Source organism: Otolemur garnettii, unplaced genomic scaffold, assembly GCF_000181295.1.
Source record: "Otolemur garnettii isolate 467f Iridium unplaced genomic scaffold, OtoGar3 scaffold00023, whole genome shotgun sequence".
Classification (NCBI taxonomy): domain Eukaryota; kingdom Metazoa; phylum Chordata; class Mammalia; order Primates; family Galagidae; genus Otolemur; species Otolemur garnettii.
This window is the reverse complement of record NW_003852418.1, coordinates 1462140-1488843: the sequence shown is the minus strand read 5'-3', so window position 1 is coordinate 1488843 and position 26704 is coordinate 1462140. Positions and strand designations below refer to the sequence as shown.

The 26704-nt window shown below is 46.6% G+C and overlaps 3 protein-coding genes across 4 annotated transcripts in view; all 3 read right to left on the bottom strand.

The window, feature by feature from the left end:
* ARHGAP40 (Rho GTPase activating protein 40) overlaps positions 1 to 5539 on the bottom strand; it is a 39558-nt gene extending 34019 nt beyond the window's left edge. The window contains exon 1 of the mRNA XM_003787589.1: positions 5400 to 5539. Coding sequence (XP_003787637.1) covers positions 5400 to 5539 — 140 coding nt within the window. The remainder of the gene's footprint in view (positions 1 to 5399) is intronic.
* A 1332-nt stretch (positions 5540 to 6871) lies between these two features.
* Positions 6872 to 16002, bottom strand: ADIG (adipogenin). The gene is made up of 3 exons (XM_012803797.1): positions 15876 to 16002; positions 9356 to 9470; positions 6872 to 6950 (listed from the first exon to the last, which is right to left on the bottom strand). The coding sequence occupies exons 1-3, from the start codon at positions 16000 to 16002 to the stop codon at positions 6872 to 6874; spliced, it is 321 nt and encodes a 106-aa protein (XP_012659251.1).
* A 2928-nt stretch (positions 16003 to 18930) lies between these two features.
* Positions 18931 to 26704, bottom strand: part of RALGAPB (Ral GTPase activating protein non-catalytic beta subunit) — a 116715-nt gene continuing 108941 nt past the window's right edge. For both annotated transcript variants that reach the window (XM_012803944.2, XM_012803945.2), the window contains exons 29-30: positions 23523 to 23671; positions 18931 to 23062 (exon numbers count right to left, since the gene is read on the bottom strand). In XM_012803944.2, coding sequence (XP_012659398.1) covers positions 22869 to 23062; positions 23523 to 23671 — 343 coding nt within the window. In that variant the 3' untranslated portion in view covers positions 18931 to 22868. The remainder of the gene's footprint in view (positions 23063 to 23522; positions 23672 to 26704) is intronic.

Genomic DNA, 26704 nt, shown 5'->3' with positions numbered 1-26704 from the left:
TGCTCAACTATTTATTTTTTGCATTGCTTAGCTGGCCTGGGCTGGGTTTGAACCCACCAGCCTGGGTGTATGTGGCTGGCGCCCTACCCACTGAGCTATGGGTGCCATCGGAGAACCCAGGAGTTTGAGGTTGCTGTGAGCTATGCTGCCCTAGCACTCTACCCAGGGTGGCAGAGTGAGACTCTGTCTCAAAAACAAACCAAACAAAACAAAATAAATACCGAAGCCATAACTGAAGAAACCTGAGGTTTGACTACATCAAATTGCAAAAGTTTTGTATAACCAAACACCATAAAAAAGTCAGGACAGTGATCAGCTGAGAGGAAATATTTGCAACAAATAATAAAGCCCCAATACATGTCTATATAAAGAGTTCCTAGAAATCAATAAGAAAAATATCAAAGGCAGTCCAATAGAAAAGTCTACAGTAGATATGAATCAACAATCCACTGAAGATAAAATGTAAATGCCCTATAAAAAAGATGTTGAACCTCACAAGTAATCAGGGAAATTCAAATTAAAACAATCAGATTGGCAAGCACTGCAAAGATTGCTCACATCCAGGGTTGGCAAGTGTCAAGAGAAAGACATTCTCACAGGGTATGAGCATCTGCCAGTCAACTTGGGCAGAGGCGGGGGCAGCTGGCAGGAGGGGGGCTGAAGAAGTGGCTTCCACATTGCAAGCAGGATGAGACTCCCGGGGTGGTAAAGGGCCACAGCATAATGACTCCGTGTAAATTAGAACCTTCTTTGCTTCATTGAGAGGCAAGAGAGCAAACAGGAAGTCCTATCAGAAGGCACCTGTCCCAATGGACAAAAAGCGTGCAGAAAAAAGAAAAAGAAAAAACAGAAGGTGTTCTTTGGTGATTTGTAAGTAGGAACCACTCAGGCCCCAGTGAGGGTTTTTGCTGCTAAACTGTCCAGAAGCCCTCAGCCGCAGCCTGGTCCTCAGGGCCGCAGCACAGAGGAGGCTGCTCAGGGGCAGAGATCTATGTGTGCGAGCACCAGCCACCAGCAGGATGACACGGCTTCTGTGAGTGAAGGAGCAGGCTGGGAGAGGTGAGGGGATCTCCCAGAGATAAGTGGAGGATTTGAGACTCTAATGCAAATCTTTCTCCCACTGCAGGGAGTCAGGAGGCCTGAATTGACTTGTCACCTGAAAACAGACCTGTGTTGTCTGGAGTCAGCCTTCTCTTTGGCCAGGGATGTCTGACACAAATTGTTCACTTCCTACATGGCAGGCACTGTGCCCAGCCTTTCACATGCGTTAATTTCATTTTATTTTCACAATGGGCCTAGGAGGCAGGCAGTGCTGTTCACAACCAGAAAGGGAAACTGAGGCTCAGAGAGGTTAAGTAACAGAGGCCCACAATTGGTAAATGGTGAAGCCAGTTAGACTGTCCTGCTAGCACAGACATATTTAAACTGCTCGGGGATTCACCCAGGGCTTTCAGTGCTTGAGTTCACATATGGGGGCAGGATGTCTGGAGGTTCAAAGGTACTTGATGTCTGCAAAGATCAATTGACATTGACCTCAGTGGCATAGGCTTGAGCCACACAGGAACAAAATATGAATTAAGGTGAAACTTTTTAAAGGTGATGGAGTCCACAAACTACCTGTGTGCAGTCAGCCATGTCACTTAACCCATTATTGGTTATGGGAATCTGTTGTCACACTGGACTCAAAAAAGGCCTTTCTGCTTCTCTGATCTACCTTTGAAACTCTGCCAGACACTGAGTGTGTGAAAAGATGCTCAACCTCATTCATAAAAGAAGAAAAAATAGATGCAAGTAAGTTTCTCCTGATTTCCTTACCAAGACTAAAAAGAACAATATCTGGTTCAGAATGTTCAGAAAGGCTCGGCTCCTGCAGCTCAGTGAGTAGGGCACCGGCCACATACACCGAAGCTGGCGGGTTCGAGCCTGGCCCAGGCCTGCTAAACAACAACGACAACTGCAACCAAAATATAGCCAGGCATTGTGGCAGGCACCTGTAGTCCCAGCTACTTAGGAAGCTGAGGCAGGAGAATTGCTTAAACCCAAGAGTTTAAGGTTGCTGTGAGCTGTGACGCCACAGCACTCTATGAAGGGTAACAGAGTGAGACTCTGTCTCAAAAAAAAGAATGTCAAGAAAATTGGGAAACAAGTTCATACCCACTTGTAAATAAACACAATGGTTTTCCTGGAAAACCATCTCCCAGGATACGTCTCAAAACTTTAAATGTGTAAACTTTTACATTCTATGGTTCCTATTCTGCAAATTTATCATAAGGGTAAGTCCAGAAAGATACATGCCCCGGAACACGGCAGTATAATGTATAATAGCAACCAAAGGAGAAAAAGAAACAACCTAAAATTCCATTACCAGGAGGCCAGGTAACAAAAGTGCCGTTCAGTCATAAAATGAAATGTCACACAGTCTTTAAGGAAGTTACTGTAGAGCTCTGTGTATTTCCAGGGAAAGATGTTATAAAGTAAGAAGGGTCATTTGCAAAATAGTACGTATCATATAAAACAATTCATGTGTATAAGCTCAATTAGGTACAAGAATTAGATTATATATCTATATATAATATACATGTATGTAAATAAATATTTATGAAGCCCAAAACTCTGCTCACAATTCTTGTGGCTGGGGTGGTAATGGTAGATGGAGTTCACTTCCTATTTTTTGCTTTTTTTTTTTTTTGCAGTTTTGGCCGGGGCCAGGCTTGAACCCGCCACCCCTGGGATACAGGGCCGGCACCCTACTCCCTTGAGCCACAGGCGCTGCCCATGTTTTTTGCATTTTTTTATAGCAATCGTGAAACAAGAGAACATATATTTTGACTGGGGAGCAGGAGGAGGGGAATCCTGACAGAGTCATTTTGCTCAGAGTGGGTCCTCCCAAGGCCAACACTATATGGTTTTGAAGATTCCGTTCACATCAGCAGTGAACTCTGTGGCCGATTCACTTTGTGGGAAATCTGTTTGATGGCCACATGGACTCTATTTAACCCCACCCAGACCTTTTGGATCAGCATTTAGTGCATCATACTGTGGTAGACCAGTCCTCTGTCTTCCTCCTGGGCCATCCTGTGTACCTCCCAAGAGCCGGGAGAGCATCTTACTCATCCTCGTACCCTCATCCCACCGTGGACTTCACCCCCACAGAGGCAGGGAGCATTTCATACTCATCAAGCTTTCCTTGCTTGAGCAGCTACAGTGGGGCAGCCCTGAGCTGGTGCTGGGGACACCCGAGCCTTGTATTCTGAATGCAGCAGTCCCCTTGGAATTTGTCGAACAAATAAATGACTCATGAGAAAGTGACCAGTGACCGTGAGTTGAGCAGAGCGAGAGGGTTGGCGGACCTGAACTGGTGACTCTGAACTGAAACGCTAGCACGCTGGTCTAGAGTGGACAGACAAGCTGTCCCAAGGAAGTGGTTTTCACAGAGAAAAAAAAAAGTTGGCAATGGTATTTCTTCTCAATAAACAATAGGGATAACAATAATATTATTACACTCATTTTATAAGTTCAATGTAAAGCATTTCCTGATCATACAATCAGTATGATTTTGATTGACAAAAGATATTTGGGATCTAACATACTTGAGCGTATGTGATGTTTTTACTAGTTTGTCAATACTTAATACTAAAAAAGTAGAATAAAAATTAAATTCAAATGAAGTGGTGGCAAAACCCTGATTAAAAACTGCTGTTCTGGAAGTAAGAGTGTGGTTTTGTTTATTTTGTTTTAAACTCTCTTAAGTATTATCTATCTGTTCATTCAACCAATGACTATTGAGCATGTTCAATGGGGCAGGCGCTCTTATAGTGAATTCAATATTAACAGCCTTGGCTCGGTGCCTGTGGCTCAAGAGGAGACTCGCTTGAGCCCAGGAGTTGGAGGTTGCTGTGAGCTGTGAAGCCACGGCACTCTACCCAGGGGGGATAGCTTGAGGCTCTGTCTCAAAAAAATACATATATATCCCAGCTACTTGGGAGGCTGAGGCAGGAGACTCGCTTGAGCCCAGGAGTTGGAGGTTGCTGTGAGCTGTGAAGCCACGGCACTCTACCCAGGGGGGATAGCTTGAGGCTCTGTCTCAAAAAAATACATATATATATATTAACAGCCTTGGGGACCACAAAGCACCAAGAGATTAAGGGAGGGTGAGGGTGGGGTCATGATAGATAGACTGATAGATAGATGGATGGTAGGGAGAGACAGAGAGAGAGAGGCTGAATAATGCACCTCCCAAGATGTCCACATTCTAACCCCAGCATTTGTGAATATATGTTATCTTATAAGGTAAAAGGGACTTCATAGATGCAACTAAGCTAAAGACCTTGAGATGGGGGGATGATCTTGGACAAGTGGGGGATGTACACTGTAGTCATGTATCTTTGTATTTATGAGGGAAATAGGAAGCCTGGGCAACATAGTGAGACCCCCATCTCTACAAAAACTAAAATAATAATAATAATAAAACATAGCCAGGCATGGTGGCACATGCCTGTAGTCCTAGCTACTCAGGAGGCTGAGGCAGGAGGATCAGTTGAGCTCGGGAGTTCAAGGTTGCAGCAAATTGTGATGACGCTATTGCACTCTGCACAAGCCCAGGCAACAGAGTGAGATTCTGTTTCAAAAAAAGAAAGAAAAAGAGGGAAAAGAAAGAAAAGAAAGGAAGGAAGGAAAGGAGGGAGGGAGGAAGAAAGAGAGAAAGAAAGAAGAAAAGAAGAAAGAGATGGAGAGAGAGAGAGGGAGGAGGACAGAAAGAGAGAAGGACAAAAAATACATTAGGACAGAAGAGAAAGAAAGAGGCGGGCGGGAGAGTGAGAGCAGGAGCGGTGGTGATGAGGTGGAGTCAGAGAGAGACTGGAAGGTGCTATGTAGCTGGCTGTGAAACACGCAAGAGGACCACGAGCTGGGAGAAGCTGAGAAGGGTTGTTATCTTATCGCAGTGGGGGAAATAACTTGTTAAAATCACAAGAGGGCTGAAGAGTTCCTAGCGGAGACAACTACAGAACAGCACGGATCCTGTGAGACTGCTTAATCTCCAGCCCCAGATAAGACAGCCAGGCCCCTAGTACTCTCTCCATCAGAGGAAGGGGAAATGGCACACATTCACAGTGATTCCCATCTCTAAATCTGAAAATCATCGAGCTCCATAGAAGGCTGGTGCTGTGTCCTGGAAGGCCTGGGCTTAGAGCCTCAGGGACCACGGTTGGAAGCCACCTCCACCACTTGGTAGCCAGTGGACCTTGGGCCTATTACTTGACTCTCTGAGCTTCTGTTTCCTCATCTGTCTGAGGAGAGGAAGATTCTTGCCCTCCAGGGTGTTATGAAGATGGAGATGACACATGCCCCCAGCACATAGTAGGTCCAGCCTCCCTGTCCCCCTCCCATGACACCCGTACCTGCAGCCCAGGTTGGCCCAGCACTGGGCACAGTGCCTCCGGGCGATGCGGGCCCTAGGGATCCGGGGACATGGTGAGGCCAGGGGTACCCAGGCCAGCCGCTCCATTTGGGCAGTGGGGAGAAGGGCTGATTCGGCCATGGGCTGGCACCTGGAGGCTCCCAGCCAGCTGCTGTGCTGCCACAGTGGGGCTGACTCAATTGGAAATGAGAGCAGGAAGGGTGCAGAGCCTGGTGGCACACCCAATTCCTAGGCAGGGCCAAATGTCTACCCTCCTTCTCCTGGGGTGGGGCTGGCTCAGCCAGGGCCACCCACATACAGGTGCACACACACACATACGTGTGTACAAACCCGAGTCCACACACCCGCAGCTGGAACCAAAGTGGAAATGGCACCTTTCAGAAACAGGCATAAAACGTTTGCTTCACCACTTTTATTACCTGCAGCCATGCTGATCTCAGAATAAAACCAAAAGAATGAAGAACCTGGCTAACATGCCCGAATAAAGCGGTTGCGACACAAGGGTCTTCACCTGGGCTTCGCCATTCCCTCTGAGGGTTCCTCGTCTGTGAAATGGGGATGGTGCCACTTGCCAGGAGACGGGAAACCTGCAAGCAGGAAGCTGTCAGTGGTGAGAAGAGCAGGCCTTGGGGACAGGGTGGGAGGGAACCACAGGAACAGCGGGAGTGGCAGAGCAGGTGGGGCAAGAGAGCCACTGAATTGGCCTTCGGCTGCACCTGGAGGAGGAGGAGCTGGCTGGGAAAAGGCTGGGGGAGGGGGAAGCTGGGGGCTTTAATTTCTGCATCTGTGAAATGGGATGCATTTGTTCAGTCAACGAAAGTCTATGGCGCTCTCTCTGCAGCCCCCTACGGACAGCTATCTCGCTCGGGAGCTGAGAGCAGACTGTGGGCCTCAGGAAGGCTCCTGACAGAAGCGGCTGATGCTGGGGAGAACAGAGCGCTGAATGGCAGGTTGGGGCAGGGAGTGGGCAGGGTGCACAGGGGCCGTGGTTCCAGGAGCAGGGAAGGGCAAGTGCAGAGAAATAGAAGTGGGCTTTGGGGGATGTGTGAGGGACATTCCTCCCTGCCTCCCTGGCTTTTGTCCTGGTCCCTGCCTGCATCTGTCCTGGACTGTGAGTCCCTTCTGCTCTGAGATCAGGACAGAATGCTGACACGTTCAAGTGGTCTTCCTCCAGATTGCACTGGTCCACACTGCTCTTGGCTAAAGATCTGAGCGTCAGGGAATTTTTGTCTTTACTCTGAAGGTCCCCAGAGTGCTCCTTAAGGAGAGGCCCTGAGTCCATGGGTCACCATAGTCTGGAGCTCTGCTCTGGTCTCTAGGGAGGCAAGAAATGGGGCCCAAGAAACTGGAAATAGTGTTTCCCAGCAGCTGCAGTGCCCATGACTCTGGTCCTAGCCCCAAAAGATGGGAAAGGCCCCACCAGACAAAGGGCCCTCAAAGAAACCCCGAATCTCAGGTGGCCGTCATGGGCTCGAACATGCAGACTGGGGCTATGCAGGTGATCCCCTGACCACCTTCCCCGAGCCTACTCCTGAGGAGACAGGAACCACGCCAAGGAACTAGGGGATCTCCCTGGTGCTGGGGCCCGTATAGACACTGAATTCTCAGCAAAAGTGGGTACAAAATGACTTGGGAGCCATAAAGGGCATTGTGTGGGGAACGTGGTGGGTGATTTATAAGGTTGGATAGATGGATGGATGGATGGATGGATAAATGGAAGGAAGAAAGCATCAAAGTGGGATGAAAATGGGTAGACAGAGGAGGGGTGGATGGAAGACACTGCACAGGAGGAGGACAGAGGAGTGAGTGGGCGGGGGCGGGGGAGCTAGAAGAACGTAGGGCTGTGCTCCACTGTGTGTAGACAGGAGCAGATCAGTGGGCCATCAGGTGAATGGTGGGTAGGTAAACGAGTGAATGAATGAGTAAATGTGTAAATGAGTAAACCACCAGGACTGAGTTAATGAACTTCCAGTCCAGAACTGAAACCTAGCTCTTTGTCACCTCCCTTCGGTGCAGGGAACCTGGCACGAGGGGAAGAAGGCGGGAGAGCAGCCTGCGTCTGGGCTGAGTGAGCCACACTCTTAAGCTTCCTGTGGGAAGAACCACCTCTTGACTTCCTGGAGAGCTTGGAGAAGTGAGTGTTCCAGGCGACATTCCTCAGCCCCCGCTCTGAGCCCTGTCCCGGCCCTGGAGTATCGGCCAGGCAGGTTGGTTGGGGCGCAGTGGAGTGACTCAGACCTGCGCCCTGCAACCTGGCGGCCGGCCAGCACCTGCCTGGGAGCCGGCTGAACCTCTCCCTGTCCCGGAGACTCAGTCTCCGCCCCTCAGATCCAGAAAACCTCCCGGGGCTCCCACCTGCTGGGTGCTCAGCTTCTTTGGCCGGCTTTCTCCCCGCCAAGCAGCTCCCACCCCTCCCTGAGCTGTCCTGAACGCTGCACCCGCAGAGGACAGGGAGGAAGTGCCGGACAATGCCAGGGAGGGACCCAGCCGCAGGCGCTTGTTTCCAGAAGTGTTTATTCGGTGCCAGTCCTGAAACTCGCAGGAAAAGCTCCTCAGTCACAACAAAGCGCGTGTGGAGAAAGTGTGGGTGTAAAAGCACATGTGTGTGTGTGTGTGGAAAAAGTATGTGAGTGTAAGAGTGTGTGTGACAGAGAACGTGCGTGTGTGACTGTGTGTGTGACTCCATACGAAGGTGAGAGTGGAAGTGTGAGTCTGTGTGAGTGCATGTGTGTGTGTAAGAGGATGTCTGCACCTGTGGGGGAGAGCCCTGCCCTAGGGCCTCTCCGGATCTGGGTGGCCAGCTTCTCCCCAGGAGCCTGCTCCTCCTGCCTCCTCCCTGGGGGGCCTGGGAGGTCTCCTGAGAGGCTTCCAGATGTCTGCCTGCAGAGCAAGTGGGTTGGGAGTGCCAGGGAGGCACTGCAGTCGCCAGAGTCCTCTTCCCTCCCTGGACAGTCTCTCCCATCCACTTTGGCCATCACCATGGCCCAGATGAGGCAGGAAAAGCCAAGCTAGAAAGAAAGGGAAGATTGGGTCTGACATGGGCATCAAAGAGTAAGAAAGAGACAGATAAGTGACAGGTGGGAAGGGCCCTAGATAAATAGGACAGGGTTCTTGCACAGCTTGTGAAAGGGACAGGCCCTGGTACCTACTAAGCCCCCAGTGAATGTCACCCACTATAATTACTATTGCTATTATCATGTCACTCCTTCCAGTATGTATGGAGGCCCCGGCGGTGCTGTGAGGCTTTGGATACACCCCTGATCTCGCAGCATGTTAGAAGGTGGTGATGCTTCGGTGAAAGGAAAGCGGAGCAGAGCAAAGGGCATGATGTGTGAGGTGGGGAGGGGGGTCACAATATCAAATAGGGCAGCCAGGGCTCGGCGCCCAAAGCACAGTGGTTACAGCACCGGCCACATACACCAGGGGTGGCAGGTTCAAACCCGGCCCAGGCCAGCTAAACAACAAATACAACTGCAACAAAAAATAGCCTCAGGAGGCTGAGGCAAGAGAATCACTTAAGCCCAAGAGTTGGAGGTTGCTGTGAGCTGTGAAGCCACAGCACTCTATCAAGGGCGACATAGTGAGACTCTGTCTCAAAAAAAATAGGGCAGCCAGGAAAGCTCTGCTGAAAACACGACATTAGAGCAAACACTTGGAGGCGAGGGAGGGCCCCACGCAGAGGTCTGAGGGACCAGCACAGAAAAGGTGAGGTCTCAGAGAATAGGGACCTCTGCTGGGGCTCCTCATGGCAGAGGGGGCTGGTCCTCCAAAAGGACCAAAGCAAGTCTCACGTATGATGAGGCAGAGGTTCTCCAGGATGGCAAGAGGCATAGCTCCAACATGGAGGGGGCAGCTGCCCTCCCACAGAGCAGTTTTGGGCAGCCTCCCTGCAGCTCCCACACCCTGAAAGGGGCTCACCTGGTGGAGCGGGCTCACCTGCAGAGCTGCTCTTCCTCTGGGCTGGGCTGGGCCCCCTTCCAGTGAACCTTGCCTGGGCCTTTGCTCCAGGGCTCCCAATCCAAACACAAACCTGAGTCATTTCCCTCCGAATCTGTGGAGATACAGACCAGGTCTCTTGGGTGGTTACATCCGGTCTCCTACCCTGACCCAGGAGTGCCTGCCCCATCTGCGTACCCACCCCTGCACCATTGTCTGAGGCCAGTGGGCTGAGGCAGAATTATATAGGCCACTGAGACCTCAAGAAGATTCAGGGCCTTCAGCGGTGACCAGAGACCAAGAAAGGTTATCCTGTGATTTGGAAAGTTGCCATATCCAACTACTAGAGAGGAGGACCCTAGCGGTCAGCAAATGACATACTATTTCCATCATGGTCCAAGAGGAGGCACTGAGGAGTGCCAATAGTTCATTCATTAAGAATATCTGAATATGGGCAGCGCCTATGGCTCAGTGGGTAGGGTGCCAGCCCCGTATGCTGGGGGTGGCAGGTTCGAACCCAGCCCCGGCCAAACTGCAACAAAAAATAGCTGGGTGTTGTGGCAGGCACCTGTAGTCCCAGCTACTCAGGAGGCTGAGGCAGGAGAATCGCCAAAGCCCAGGAGTTGGAGGTTGCTGTGAGCTGTGATGCCACAACACTCTACTGAGGGTGAAAAAGTGAGACTCTGTTTCCAAAAAAAAGGAATATCTGGCTCTGTGCCTGTGGCTCAAGCGGCTAAGGTACCAGCCACATATACCTGAGCTAGCAGGTTCAAATCCAGCCCGGGCCCACCAAACAACTACAGCTACAACCAAAAAATAGCTGGGCATTTTAGTGGGCACCTGTAGTCCCAGCTACTTGGGAGGCTGAGGCAGGAGAATCGCTTGAGCCCAGGAGGTGGAGGTTGCTGTGAGCTGTGATGCCACAGCACTCTACCCAGGGCAACAGCTTGAGGCTCTGTCTCAAAAAAAGTATATCTGAGTATATAGATGCAATGATTTTAGCCACAGCACTGTTTTCTGCTGGAACACACACACACACACACACACAAACAGCTGGAAACTGTGTCTATCATGAGAGGTCTGGTTGACTAAAATGTGGCATACTTACTACATGGAGACCTAGTCTTTCCATCCTATAGCTTGTGGTGAAGTTGTTACACTGATTGCATTATATCCATCCATATCTTTTGTGTGTATGAAACAGGGTCTTGCTCTCTTGCCCAGGCTAGAGTGCAGTAGTGTCATTATAGCTCACAGCAACCTCAAACTCCTGGGCTCAAGAGATCCTCTTGCCTCAGCTTCCAAAGTAGCTAAGGTACACAGGACCATGCCCTGCTAATTTTTTTTATTTTAGATAAAGATGGGGTCTGGCTGTGTTGCTCAGGATGGTCTTGAACTCCTGGCCTCAAGCGATCCCATAGCCTCCCAAAGTGCTAGGATTAAAATGTGAGCCACCAGGCACAGTTTCAGGCATCCTCAAACTACAGCCCCCCGGGCCACATGCAGTCAGTCCACTGAGGACACTTATCTGGCCCACTGGGTGTTTTTGCTGCGGCTGCCTGTCCTGCTTAGCAGCCGACTCGTCCTGGAGCCCGCAGTCCGGCCCTCTAATGATCTGAGGGACAGTGAACTGGCCCCCTGCTTAAAAAGTTTGAGGACCCCCTGCCTTTTGAATTTCAGGATACACAGTATATTAGAAGCAAGTTGCAGAGAAATGTAAAAGGTAGAAATCTTTTTAAAAAACAAAACCAGCTGGACACCTGTAATCCTGGCACTCTGGGAAGCCAAGGCAGGTGGATTGCTTGAGCTCAGGAGTTTGAGACCAAGCTGAGCAAGAGAGAGCCTATCTCTACTAAAAATAGAAAATAGTCGGGTATTGTAGTGGTCGCCTGTAGTCCCAGCTACTCGGGAGGCTGAGGCAAGAGGATAGCTCTAACCCAGGAGTTTGAGGTTGCTGTGACCTATGACACCACAGCAGTCTATGTAGGATGACAGAGTGAGACTCTGTCTCAAAAAACATAAACAAACATTGACCCTCCCCTGCCAATATTTTTGAAAACCTACATATTATTAAGCTTGTGCATGAGTTTGCTAATACGGCTTAACTGGGGAAGGCAAGGTGAGAGAAGAAAGTGGATGGAGAAGATTATTTTTCTTACTAAACTCTTGTTTCATTGGTTGCAGAGAAGTAAAGAAGGCTGAATGGAACCCTTGTGTTGCAGAGCAAGAGAAGATCAAAAAGCCTGAGCCTCGACCTCTCCATCTGTGCAATGGGCATAACAACAGCATCTTCTGTGATGAAGGTTAACTGAAGTAAAACAAGGAAAGCTCAACAGGGGGCCCAGGTGTTCAACAATGTCGGCAGTTAGTGTGACTTAAAACCTGAGTTTGCTGCCTTGAAGGGATTGTTCTCCACTAGAGAGCATGATTATTTTTCGAACATATGTGCTAGGTGTTTTTAATTCATTTTCTCTCTTAATCCTTTTAACAAGTTCCCAAAGGCAGTTATTAGTATTTTTCATATTTTACAGATCTCAGAAAGGTGCAGTGACTTGTCTGCTGGGCTCACAGCCAGGGAGTGGTGGTCCTGGACTCAAAGTTGGCCTCCCTGCGCTGCGATTCCATTGGGTGCATTTACTTGGAGGAATTTGAAGGCAGCTTTGAGCATTGTGCTCCAAAGCACAGCGTGAGGGGTCGGCAGGACCTTCAACAGGCACGGCCTGTGATGCCACTCACTGGTTCAGTCCCAAGTCCGTCCCTTTGGAGTTAACCACCTTCCTTCTGCAAACTCCTTTTGAATTGCAAAAGGAAACACTTGCACCAGGATATTTTCTTCTTCTTCTTCTTCTTTTTTTTGAGACAGAGCCTCCAGCTGTCCCCCTGGGTACAGTGCTCCCAGGCTAGAGTGCTGCTGTGGCATCACAGCTCACAGCAACCTCCAACTCCTGGGCTCAAGCAAGTCTCCTGCCTCAGCCTCCCAAGTAGCTGGGACCATGGGTGCCCACCACAACGCCCGGCTATTTTGGTTGCTGCCATCATTGTTGTTTGGTGGGCCCGGGCTGGATTTGAACCCGCCACCTTAGGTGTATGTGGCTGGCACCTTAGCCACTTGAGCCACAGGCGCCGAGCAAGTATCTTCTTCTTGAAGGGCGTGCGTGGCTCCATCCTCTCTCCCCATGTCACAGCCAGTGTAGCACTGGTCCCACTGGCCAGCTTCCCAGTTGAGTGACCCTTTATCTCTCTTTGCCTGGGCGCCAGTCTCAGCCAGTTTCAGCAGGCAGCTCCTTTCTCCTCCCCACCTGCTCCTTCTTTACTTGGGAGAGTGCATCCTGTCGGGCACCCCATGGTCAACACTCTTCCTTCCAGATCCCAAAATGGCACTGCTGGGCCAGGTCAGGGTAGACAGGGAGGAAGGAAGAGGAGGTGACAGAGCTACTCCTGCCAGCTTTTCATACTGAATTCCAGGCCAAACTGATTCCAGTCAAGGGATCCAGCGCAGAATGGAAAACCACCAGCCTGCGTTTCCAGAGCCCCCAGGGCCTCAAACCCTGGCAGGCCAGACCCTGGGTTTGGGTCAGTTCCCAGCCCAAGGGCAAAATTCACACAGTAATTCTGAGCGTTCTAAGAACACAGGGACCCTGGGGAGGGTGGTACACCCCACTTTCAGAACAGTTTCTCCTAATTACAAGATTAACAAGGAACTTATTTCAAAATGCCACACGACATGCCAGTGAGTAAACAGCCTCTCAGGAGAAAGTCTGAGGAAGGGTCAGAGTGGGGTCAGAGTGGGTCTAGAGCAGGGCCTCCAAGGGGGATGAAGGGAGGCCAGTGCTCAGGCCTTGGCCTGGGTGGTGGGTAAATTGTCCCTCTGCGCTGGAGAAGCCATGTAAAGTCATTCCTGCTTCCTCCCACACTGACATCATCTACATTGGCTGGGTTATTTTCTCAGCCTGCAGACACCTGCCGTGCTGTGTGTGTGCAAGGGTGGTGTGCCCTGCCCTGTAGGCACCTGATGTGCATGGACCCCACAGAGGCTCTGCTGCAACCCCAAAGATATTAGTATCTCCATTTCTTAGGTGAGAAAACTAAGGCTCAGAGAGGATGTGCCCAAAGCCACACAGCTGGCGGGTGGAAGAGCCGGGAGATAGAGGCAGACAACAGGCTCTCAGAAGGACTTCATTGGTGTATTTCTTCTCCAAGCCTCAGTTTCCTCGATTGTAGTGTAAGAATTACTTTACCGGGTTATTTCCAGGACCGTATGAGTTGCAGACGTGCAAACCTACCATTTTGCAGTCAAACTTAGGGACTCACTTGTGAACTCTAGGTTCAGAAACCCTAAGATAAGGCACGTGAAGTGTTTAGTACAAGACTGTGCATAGTTTTCAAAATAGGTTAGCTGCTATTATGATCTACTAAGAGGCAAGGCTGAGATGGGAACCAAGTCTTCCCGAGCCCAGAACGACCTTTATAGCCAGTATACAAACAAGTCTTTTGAGTCCCACCAGCTGTGGGGCCCAGTGCCAGAATTGTGCCCCTCAGGAAGGGCTGTGGTCCACCCTGGAAATATGAGGAAAACATTCTTGAAACATTTTCTGGAAACAAGAGGACTTCTTAGACTCATGCCAGGAGCTCCCAATCATTACACAAATACCAGCCCTTACATTTGAGACCTTGGGGCCAGTGGGGGTGGAGGACTGCTCACCCTGCCTCCTCGGCGACATCTGACTAGACTTGGCTGCGCACTCAGCACTCTCCCTGCCTATCTGGCCAAAGATCACGGGGCAGAGGAGCAGGAGGTGGGAGGTTAAAGGGGCCCCAGGAAGAGGGCTCTCATGGGAAGGGACACCAGAGGAACAGAACAATCACTCCTGCCATGTGGCCAGACCGTAACCTGGCCCACCTGCCCCCAACTGCCCTCAGGGCCAGTTTTGCCCTGCCTCTTTGCTCCTGATGACAAGCGGAGGTCAGGAGGAATGTCAGTGGCTTACATGATCCCATGTCTCAGAGAAGCCAGATCCTCTCTGATGTGTTATGGTCCAGAAACAGTACGGTCTCTGGGTACCTGAAAAACACCTAAGGTTGCTCTATTCCATTGCCCATGTTGTTCCCTACACAAAAGCACCCAGCCGAGAGAGTGAGCAGGGCTGAAATCCAACCCAGGATCTGTTCATGAAGTTGCAGACGCAGGAAGGGGCATTTTTTCTAATTCATCTGCCTAAAAGGGCCACCTCTTTCCATTCTATATAAAAGATCGTATGTGTTGCAGACGTGCAAACATACCATTTTGCAGTCAACCTTAGGGACTCGCTCTTGAATTCTAGATTAAGAAACCCTAAATAAGCCGGGGGTGGTGGCTCACACCTGTAATTCTAGCACTCTGGGAAGACAAGGCAATCTCCTTTGAGGTCAGGAGTTTGAGACAAGCCTGATCAAGAGTGAGACCCCATATCTACTAAAAATAGAAAAATTCACCAGGTGTTGTGGTGGGCACCTGTAGTCTCAGCTACTTGGGAAGCTGAGGCAGGAGGATAGCTTGAACTTAAGAGTTTAAAGTTATAGTAAGCTATAAGGATGAGACCGCACTGTAGCTGGGGTGACAAAGTTAGGCAGGTCTTAAAAAAAATAAAGGGCCGGGCATGATGGCTCAGCCTGTAATCCCAGCACTTGGGAGGTCAAGACAGGTGGATTGCCTGAGTTTACAGGTTCGAGACCAGCCTGAGCCAGAGCGAGATGTCATCTCTAAAAACATCCAGGAGTTGTGGCAGGTGCCTGTAGTCCCACCTACTTGGGAGGCTGAGGCAAGAGAATTGCTTGAGCCCAAGAGCCTGAGGTTGCTGTGAGCTATGATGCCACAGCACTACCAAGGGTGACAAGGTGAGACTCTGTCCCAAAAAACAAACAAAAAAACCAAACCGGGCGGCGCCTGTGGCTCAAAGGAGTAAGGCGCTGGCCCCATATGCCAGAGGTGGTGGGTTCAAACCCAGCCCTGGCCAAAAACTGCAAAAACAAAAACAAAAACAAACAAACAAACAAAAAACCAAACCAGAAAGGGAAGAAATCCTAAACAACCAACCCCATCATTTTCCCTTAACAGCAGTTCTAAACCTGTGGGTGGTGACCCCTTTATAACAATGAAAATACATCCTGCTTATCAGATATTTACATTACGATTCATAATAGTAGCAAAATTATAGTTATGAAGTAGCAACGAAAATAATTTTATGGTTGGGGGTTGCCACAACATGAGGAACTGTATTAAAGGGTCACGGCGTTAGGAAGGTTGAGAGGCAGGCCTGAGTTTAAATGCTGCCTCAGCAGCTATTCGGTTCACTTTCCCGAGCCTCTTTCTTCTAAGATAAAAATAATTCTGTCAGGCTAAAGAGGTCCCTGTTTAAATCTGAGCCAGCATTTAAAATACTCTGAACAAAACCCCCCTTTCTACAATTTATTCAGGACACCGAGCATACAGAGACCCCACTCAGCTCAAGGGTTAGGGCCCAGCTTGAACAGGTAAGCTCACCTTGCTTAAGTAAGAAGCGTAGCCAGATGATCAGCAAGGATAACAGCAAACCCACAGGGAGGCACAGCCAGGAAACCAGGAAAGAAAAGGTGAGGTCGTTTACCAGCGGCACCAAAGGGTACTTCATGGTGCACGCGTGGCTAAGCCAGGCCAGCCTGCACCAGGGCAGCAGAGCTGCCCCTAAGGACCTCATAGGCTGGGCCATGCTGTGCTCTCAGCCCAATTGTGACTGAGCTGTGACGCAACAAGAAAGTCACACAGTGTCTTTCTGGCAAAGCCTGCAGGGGAGACCTTGAGGGACAGCTGTGTGTTTGGACGACTGAGTGAGAAGCAGGTAGTGAGACAAGTTTGGCTGAGAATAAAGACCTTAGGCTTCCAGGCAGGCAGGCCTGAGTTTAAATACCGCCTCAGCAGCTATTAGGTTCACTTTCCCGACCCTCTTTCTTCTAAGATAAAAATAATTCTGTCAGGTAGAAAAATAGATGGGGCCAGGCATGGTGGCTCACGTCCGTAATCCTAGCACTCTGGGAGACTGAGGCAGGAGGACTGCTTGAGCTCAGGAGTTCAAGACCAGGGTGCCACCTGTTGCTCAGGGGGTAGGGCGTTGGCCCCATATATTGAGGGTGGTGGGTTCAAACCCAGCCCTGGCCAAACTGCAACAAAAAATAGACGGGCGTTGTAGCAGGCAGCTGTAGTCCCAGCTACTCTGGAGGCTGAGGCAAGAGGATCACCTAAGTTCAAGAGTTGGAGGTTGCTGTGAGCTGTGACGCCACAGTACTCTACTGAGGGCAACATAGGGAGACTCTGTCTCAAAAAAGACCAGCCTGAGCCAGAGAGATCCCATCTCTACTAAAAACAGAAAAATCAGCTATTTGGGAAGCTGAGGCAGGATCACTTAAGCCCAGGAGTTTGAGGTTGCTGTGAGCTACGCTGATGCCATGGCATTCTAGCCTGGGCAGCAGAGTGTGAGACTCTGTGTCAAAAAAAAAAAAGAAAGACGTTCCCATCTGGAAGCTTCTGTACCTCTCCTTATTCGCGGTTTCAGTGACAGACTTATAAAGGTGAAGCTTGTTCCTTTTTCTTAGTGGGCAGAACATCCCAATGCCATTCTTATCTTCTCCCACCTCATCTCTGTCTTCACTCACTCGCTAAGACTTTAGTAAACCTTCACAACAGGAAAGAAGCTCTGGGCCTCCTAGAGCCCAACAGCCCCTAAGCTGGGGGGAAGGACTCAGGCCAGTCTGGGGGTCTGATAGATGCTGGGAGCCCACTCCTTGGTCATCTGCCTCAGTTGCCACCAGCAGGTGGGTGCGGCTGGAAGGTTATTATTAAACATGACAATCCCTAGACCCCCGATCTACTCGGTTAGACCTGTGGGGGGCCTTAACACACTGATGAGCAACCAGGGTGATTCTGATGCAGACTTTTTTTGAAGACCACAGCATCTCGGAGGGAGGGCATTTGGCGGGATCTCACCTAATGTGCACAATGCAAGGGTATTCAGTACACCCCTTGGGCAAAGGGCTCTTCTACAACTTGAACTTCACCTTGGGAGAGAACATTGTAACCTAAAAGTTTGTACCCTGATGTTAATTTGAAAGAAAAATTAAAAAAAAAAAAAGACCACGGCATCTCATGGTTGAAGAGCACCAGCTGAAAAGTCAGGCAGACCCAGTTAGTGAGGGTAGACCCTAGGAGAGACACAGAGGAGAAGGAAGGTACCAGTCATGGGAGAAAGGCCCAGCCATAGAAACAGAGTTTTGAGGGCATACTGGCCCAAATGTGGGGCACCAGTGTGCTCATAAGAGGTCTGGGGAAAAGATATTAACATGTGCATCCAGGAAAACCCAGACACAGGGCACAGGGGCACGAAAGGTGTGCCAGATGCAGGGCACAGGGGCACATCAGGAGTGGGGGGCGGGGCTGGGGCTGACTTCTTGACTTTGGGTCCTGAAGGGGTGGGGTCGGAGCAGACAGAGCGTTACAGGTGAGAAAGATTGGAACACACGCTTTCTGGCTATGGACTCTTTCCAGGCACCAAACAGAGCCCCTGTGCAGTCAGCTTCCCTCAGCAGCAGTCCCCGCTGGAGGTGCCATGGAGAGCAGGCAGGGCAGGCAAGGACACACTGCGTGGTGCTGCATCTGTGCCAGGACAGAGGGCAGCTCTGGGGAGAGGCTGTACCATGGTGGTTCTCATGGGTTTCCCCAAGTGGTCCACTCACCCCACCATGTGCTATAAGCATTTAGGCACTCATCTGGCCCTGTGGGACCCTCTGCAACCAACTCTACGGAAGGGGCAGTGGGAGCGGGGGTGACTTCCTCTGTCTGCCCAGCCCTGGCAGGGCTCAGATTTTCTGCAGGCAGGGTATGGTAGCACTTCCTTGTTCCCAGGACAGAGAACCATCCATCCTCTCAGCAATTCCCAGCTCCCAGGTGACCCTCTGTTTGAAACCGACCGACCGGCAGAGATTTCACAGACTGCCAAGGCTTGTACGAAAGGTCTTTATTGGTGGGGGAGGGAGGCTGCAAAGCAGCACCAAGGAGGAGAGAAAGAGAGAAGAGGACAGAGAGGGAGGGCAGAGAAGAGAAAGGGGAAGAGAGAGAGGAGAAACGTACCCTTACATAGGGAAGTCTCAGAATGGTGACGGGATGGTGGGATAACCAGTAAGGAGTTATTGCTTGGGGGCGGGGGGAGCCGTTGGGGGGGGCAGTGGGTAATTGGAACAGGGTGATGAGGTAAGCAGGCCATTCCCAGTGCTTGGGAAGGAATTGTAACTTTAATAGCAGGAAGGGGACTTTCTGAGGCAATTATCTGACACTGTTGGCAGTCTTTTCATTATACAAACTCCTTCCAACATAGAAGGCCAAAAACTTTCTTTTAAAATTAAGTGAATTTTGAGTATTTCATGAAGCTCTATAAAACCAGGGTGAAAGGCTACAGATCTAAATTCTGGAGGGTCGCCAAAGCCAAGCAGACACCCCACGGAAAGGGTAAATTAAGAGCACCACACAGAAGACAAGCCCCAGCCTGTAACCAAAAGCACACACCAAGTTATTAGATAAGAATCTCCTTAAAATTTAATTGACTAAATGTATTACATTCAATATTCCATGGGTTTCTTCTGGGCAAAGGATTGGCATAAATACAAACAAACCTCTGGGCCTTCTTCCCTGACCAACGGAGATAAAACACAGGAGGCAAGGGGACACGGGCACACCTTCGTATTTACACGTCGCCTTTACTTTACAGTTCAGTGCCAGAAATATTTACAGAAAATACATAAGAAAAGGATCATGTCTTGGCAACATACTGAAATTCATACAAATTGTATATATGATTTCAAGCAAATAATGATACTGCTTATTTTTAGCCACAACTGCCAAGCCCTTCAGAGGAGAAAGATGTCTTGGTCACTGCAAGAGTTGAGGACTTGGGAAACTTGGTTTGTTTCAACAAGTATTTATTGGGCGCCTACTATATGCAAGGCACTGTGGAATCCCAAATTACACCTTTTCCCTCTCCATTAAAAAAAGAAAAGTATCTAAAGAACATGAGCTGATATTCTGAGAAAAACACCATAGAGGACATGGCTTCTTTAGCTACTGAGAAACCCACTGTTTGATTCCACACTGGATGGATGGATCACCTCCAATCTCTTCATCTCAGGAAGATGCTGTCTTGGAAATCCTTAAAACAGATCATCTGACTCCAATGATCATTTCACATAAACACATAAATCAATTCTTTTTAGGAAGATAAAACCTGAACGAATTTTTAAACGCTGAATGGAGAAATACTGGCAGCAGGAGTGTCAAATTACCTCCAATATGCTTCTTACCATATACCACAAAACATGTTTCTTTCAACTAGGTGGACTCCTACTTTGGGTAAAATTCCACCTTCCAAAAGAAATACATATTCTTAAAGACCCTGCTTCTCTAAAATTTAATCTGCAAAGCTTGATAAATGCTTCCCCAGCATTATGTAGAAAGTAACCATTTGTGAAGGCTTCTTTCATATAACCTGTAGGCAACTGACATTACTGGCCAAAGGTTTAGGTATTGTGTATTTACATATGAGTCTAGAGAATGGGCTGCCCTGAAATACAGGACCTGGAAATGGAGGAAAATGGCACACACGTGTGTATGTGTGTGTGTGGGGGGGGTGAGAGGGCAGAGGAGGTAATTATTCCTTTTTAATGGCTACTGGACAGGAGGGGGTCTTAGAAAGAAGCCCTGGACAAAAGGTAGAGCCAGCTACATACAAGGAAAGAATTACAAAGATAAAAGCCCTTCCCACTGTCCTTAATGCTCCCCAACCACAGAGGAGAAAAGGTCCCTCCTCCAAACTTCAGAAGGGAGTAGAAGGTGACCTGCTTCTGTCTCTTAGGGAACATTTTCCATTTCCTCTTCACAGAATGCCACACTCATCCACCCGCTGGGGTACCTGGTACAAACGTACAACTGAACTGGTTAAGTCACAGACAAAAGTGGCTCTGGCTTCCCCCCAAAGGTTTTGAACATGTGGTAAATTTATCAAGTGGGCTACTAAATACTATTACTAGGTACTAAATATGTTCCTCCAGCATTATTCTACTCAGAGTGATTTCTAACACAGGCAGTTGGGTGAATTTAGTGACCATGAACTCAAACCCAAACTAGTAAAAGGTCCAAAGTTTTTTACCATGCTCCCTTTTGGGGCAGATGTTATTTTGAGCAGAAGGAACAGCACCTGGCAAGGTATATGTAATCCATATTCCACTAGCTCTGCCCACACTAGGGGTTTTGTGCCTTCAGGAGCTGCACATTCCCCCTTCCCTGCAAGACCACAAAGTCTCCCAGATCACAAACTGCATTCAGTGTGGTTGTTCACTTATCAAAGTCCTCAGAATTACAAAGAGTTTCCAGAAATTACGGCTAACTGAAGGAAGCCCACTCCCAACACTCATCCTGTACATTTTTCTGACATTAAAACTATGTTAAAGGTAAAGTTTTACCTGGAGTCCCACTGAGGAAGTACATCTAATTCAGTTATTTTTAACCTCTGGAATGGTGTAAGTTGCATATGACTTTATAGCCTTTGTTCACTCCAACTAGAACAAGGACCCATTTTCCTCTTGAAATGTCAATCTGAATTACCTTGAAAATGTTTAAACCTCACCTTATTCCTGCTGAGCTATTAACACAGTTTCAGGGAAGAATTTGCTCATCTTTATCACACATCCCCCTCCCCCATGCTTCCATCTGGAAATATCAATTTATTGCCCAGCTTAAAAAGAAAATCAATTATTGAATAATATCATACCCTGAATGGAAATTTGAGTCATCGAAGGAGGTGGTTATCTTTACCTGAGCTTAACACAAACATGAAGAAAAGGGTATGGCAAACTTAAAACCAAAAGCTGCTGTGCTCACATTTCTTGCTCATAGATGGCAAAAGATATACTTCTGGAGTAGAGTTATCTGCACAGGGAATTAGGTCCTATACTATCCCCGGTCCTGTAAGTAGACTACCAAAGCATCAAATCAAACATTGTAGCCCTGTCCTACAGAATTTACTGACATCATTGTTCAAGTGGGAAAACAACCCTTATACCTGTGATCACTCCTCCTGTTTTCATTATGAAAACAACCCATACAACTAGGATCATTCCTCTTTGGACTTCAAGTCACTTATTTTCTTAACACAAAATAATCTTACTAAAGAACAAAGCACATAAGAACAGGAGAAACAAGCGGTGTATACTGCAGCACTGTAACAGGAATCCTTATAAAGATGTTCTGGGTCCTGGCCACCTCAAAAAGTTTTATCCCTGGCAGAAAAGTAGCAGCGAGGTAACAGAAGTATTTCCAAAACCCTGGGTGGGATTTGTTGTGTCTTCAGCTGGCAAGGTCCAAAAAAACATGACAACAGCCATTTCTAACAGTAGCCACCCAAGGAGGTGGTCACTAATAGTTGATGAAACATTATGAATGAAATCCAGTAAGCTCTCTGGGAGAGATCTGAATTCATAATGTTGAGAGGCTACTTCCTGAACCCCAAATTAGAATCCTTCATAAACTATTGCAGTTTGCTGCTTGGTCCTGAAATAAGAGACAGTAGATGAAACCAAATCATTTTCAACCCCTATTGTGAATTTACACTTCTTGATATTCAATCAATGAATCATAAATGTTTAACCCGTCATTATGTCACCAAACTGGACAATAATGGAGAGAGTGGAAGTGTCACTACTGTCTTACAACTTCTAACCCCACAAGCTTCACCTGCACCCCCATTAGAACAAGACCATGCCTCCATGTTAATGTTCCCGGGTTGCCCAGAAACTGAGGCCTCACACAGACCTGTGCAGTGAGGAGAATGACTACTTTTTGAAGTGTGGAGAAAAAATATGAAATATTTTAATGTCAGACTTCTTATCTGAGCAAAAAAAACATGTATGTTCTTTTCTTTTGGCCAGTTTGACAGCTGGATGACTTGGACCTACACGTGAGCAGAAGGTTGAGACTTTGTTCCTTATCCTTCATGCTATCAACGCGACTCTTTAAATGTCCTGAAAGATTCTGAGTCGAATTTTAATTCTGAATACAACCTCCTAAAAAGTGAGGTATAAAACTATCTTCAACTTCTAATTTGCAAATTTGTTGATACTACCAATGCATGTGTTTAACTGAGATGCATAAAAGCCTTTCTCCTCAAAAGGCTTATATTTAACTAAAACTGTCACTTTTAAAATAAAGTTTATGGCTAAAATGTATTATTGTCATTACTGGCAGGAATATGATTGTGTCTGGGAGCCCATTTCACTAGAAAGTCAAAAGTCTTCTATCAAATGGGTTTATAATGTGTTTCTTTCTTCTATTCTGGTGATTAAACAGTAAGCTCTGGGGAGTGATTTGTTTTTATTTTTACAGTGATCACCTATCAAACTGTTTTGCTTTGATACTATAGTCCCCAAAACTGGAGTTCCATAGTCCAAGACCAACAGTGGCCTAAGAACTGCAGTTCTTGAGTCCGACCTCCTGGAAAAGTGAAGTATAAAACTCTGGCTCTAACTGCTTGTTCCGATACTTGTTGACAATGTCGGTGATCTTCTGTTTCCGGCGGACATGTGGTGGACTGTAGGAGTCACTCTCCAGTCTCTTTCTTCTACAAATGTTAATTACAGTCTGCCTCACCAGAAAGCCTTGAAAACAGACAGTTTTAAAATAAATGTTAACCATCAGTCAGTTAAGTGAACTATCAGTATTCAGGTGAACTATTCTCAGCATACTTAAACTCCTTCATTCAATTTGCATAATTCCCCATCTCCAGAGAGGGAAGAGACACAGCACTAAGATAAAACTGTCAGAAGAAACACACACTGACAAGGAAAAAGACAACCCAAATCTAGTCTGACAATCCATTTCCTGCCCTGGATTATAAACAGCTAATACTAAGAGTTTAACAAGTTCTACTTGTACTTACTAGATTAGGGTAGTTTAAAACAGAACAAAATACGCTCCCTTTTTAACAAGAGCCATAGCATTTTCTACATGTAGAACTTATTGAATAACATCACAATTTCTTTTACTTCTTTTTGGGTTTATAAAATGTTAAAGAAGAGGAAAAAACCTTTAACCCTTCATCACACATGAAGACCTTACCAAGAGCACGTCTGCTGACTATCATCCCATCCACAAGAGGGATGACCATGTTAAATTTTCCAGTGGCTCCTTGAATTTTTATCCGGAATAATCCAGTATTTAAAGGGTGGATGAATATAACAGGAACTTCTTTTTCAAGAGTCGTAGATCTTAAGAAAAGAAAACTTTTTTTATACCAGACACACTAGAGTCAAAGTTCCCCATACGCAGTATAACCATACCCAGGGGGCCTACTGCCAGGCAGTGGTTTGAGAAAAGTGAAGGGGTCAGGCTGCTCAGAATCTTCTTTCTGAAAAACTACCATGTCGCTGCTGACTGTCACACTTGGCTGCCTCTTGTAACACTAATAACGCCCATTATTGGGGTCAGGTTTTCTAAGCTAACAAAAAGAGGGTGAAAAAACATGCTTAGAAAACCACTGGGGAAACAGGGTAAAAGGAAAGGCCAGAAAACTGTATTGTGGGGAACTAAGAATCTAGGAACCCATTACGGAGCTTTCTCTTAGTTCCCTCTTACAGGGGACAAAAGTGTTTCTGATAATGAGAGTACAGGAAATTCTAGTAGAGTCAAGGCTGGTATCTTGGAGCAAGAATACAATTTAGGCCCATTATAGGAATCCCTGCTAATTTTTTTTCAAAAGTGGGAGAAGGCAGTTATATGGGCTGTTAGTCTGAGCCAGCTGTAAGTGCCCTCCTCAGTGGGGGTGATAAAGTGCCACATCTATATGCTAAGGTCAGCAACTGCACTATGGAAGAGTGAGTTACACATCACATGCCAGGGACAGGCAACCCATCTAGAGGTGCTTGTGTTACTGCGATGCTACATGTTGGCGGTGGGAGGGTGTTTCTGCAATACAGTGAGCTTTCTTTCTATATAAGTAATACTAGCCAAAGCAACACTGAGTTAATCTTTCAAGACATTTAAAAAAAGAAATCGATCCTGGAATAATCCTAAAACAAATTCTAAATTTTATAAAACTACAAATAAAATATTAATTTTACAGTTGAATTGTATTACAACCTGTGACCTAAAAAACACTAAAACAATAGCAAAACAGTCTACAATAGGTAAAGTTCTCGTCCAAACTAGTTTTAGAAAAGTCAATTTCATGACCATTGTTCTATAATCTCTCTAGTGAGTCAGTATCATGAAGAAAAAAGAAAAAAAAAAAAAAAGACTACTCTGTATTAAGAGAGGCTGGAGGAATTAATACCAGATGCATGGTCCTGGAGTGAATTCTGGTTTGAACAAACCAATTGTAAAAGGTATTTTAGGGAAAATGAAGAAACTTTAATATGTTTATTACTGTGATAATTTATCTTTAGTTGTCTGAAAAGTGTTCTTACTTTTTAGAGATGCATACTGAGGTATTTAGAATGTCAAGATATATAATTTATTTTAAAATATTTCAGCATAAAAAAGCAAAAGTTTTAAGAATGACTTGCCTCTTCTAGAAACTTCTTAAAAATAGCAATGTTAAAATTAACCATTTTTGCAATATTTCAACAATAATAATGCTAGAATAAGTACATCTTATAAACAATTAGAATCAGATTATGTAATTATAAGGAACTTCAAGTTAAAATACTAATTTTTGAGGGTAGCTGCATGATACAAGGGATGAGGGTAGCATTTGAAGTCAAAGGCCTGGGTTCAGAAAGCTTTGCCCTGCATTTACCAGATGTGTGATACTGAGGAATAATCTCCACGAGCCTATTTTATCCCACTGGTAAACCAGGGATGTTAACAGTAACTCCTGCAGTTATAACCCAAACACAAGGCAGCAAGAGGCCTTGAACTCTATAAAACCTAAACAGAGTACATTGTGACTATTCTTAGAATCAGATTATTCTTTTACCCTTCTTGTATACGGGCAGGTAAAATAGGAATTTTAACATGATTAATAAAGTTAGTATTACATTTTCCTTAGAAATCTTTTTCCATTAAATAACTCATATGACCAGGATATTTTAACTATTATTTAACCAGTTTGTTTTCATCAGTGTAACTCTATCATTTCTACCTGGCAATTGCTACCCAATTGCCATGGTATTCATTAGTACTTAATTGCCTCTACTTCTCCATTTTTCGTTTTGCCATAGATAAATGTAAAATAGCAATTACTTATACTATTTAAAAATCCTAACTAAGGTGCTTGACATCACTAATCATCAGGGAAATGCAAATCAAAACCATAATAAGGTATCACCTCATACCAGTTAGGAGGGCCATTTAAAAAAAAAAAAAAATCACAAGTGTTGGTGAGAATGTGGAGAAAAGGGCACCCTGTATACTGTTGGTATGAATATAAACGGGTACAGCCATTATGGAAAACAGTATGGCAGTTTCACAAAAAATTAAAAATAAAACTAACATGTGATCCAGTAGTTCAACTTCAGGGTATATATCCAGAGGAATTAATCAGGATCTCAAAGAGATCTCAGCACTCCCATTTTACTACAGCATTACTCACAACAGCCAAGACATGGAAGCAACCAAAATATCCATTGACAGTTAAATGGGTAAAGAAAATGTGGCCTGTACATACAGTGGAGTATTATTCAGCCTTAAAGAACAAGGAAATCCTGCCATCTGTGACTATGTGTGAACTTAGAGGACATTATGCTAAGTGAAAAAAGTCGGGCACAAAAAGACAGATTCAACATGATACCACTTATACGATGAATCTAAAACAATCAAACTCACAGAAGCAGAGGACAGAATGGTAGTTGCCAGGGGCCGGAGGGAGAGGAAATGGGGTATGAGTTAGAAAGTACAAAGTTTCAGTTATGCAAAATGAGTAAGTCCTAGAGATCAACTGTACAGCATAATGGCTACAGTTAGTAACACTGCATGTACACTGTACTTAAAAATTTACTATGAGGGTAGGTCATATGGTAAGTGTTCTTATCAAAAAATTCTAACATTAATAAAAAGTGGGCAAGGGAGAACTTTTAGAGGTGATGGATTTATTTATGGCCTAGATTGTGGTGATGGTTTCACAAGTATACATCAAATATGCACAGCTTTTTGTATGTCAGTCCTACCTCAACAGAATGGGTTAAAAAAAATCCTTGTTAATTTGATAACCTTGTGCATTTATGCATAAACTTCTTTCTTTGATTCTTTTTCTCTATTTTTATTTCTTATGCCTACAACCCTTTTTTTTTTTTTTTTTTTTT

What these genes read in the sequence shown, in the direction of transcription:
- ADIG (XM_012803797.1), bottom strand. Translation starts at nt 16,002, where the DNA reads ATGAAGTACCCTTTGGTGCCGCTGGTAAACGACCTCACCTTTTCTTTC. An exon ending in ACGCTTCTTACTTAAGCAAG is followed by an intron (nt 9,471 to 15,875) that starts GTGAGCTTACCT and finishes GTATCTCCACAG; the next exon opens with ATTCGGAGGGAAATGACTCA. An exon ending in GAGGAAGAGCAGCTCTGCAG is followed by an intron (nt 6,951 to 9,355) that starts GTGAGCCCGCTC and finishes CTGTCTCCTCAG; the next exon opens with GAGTAGGCTCGGGGAAGGTG.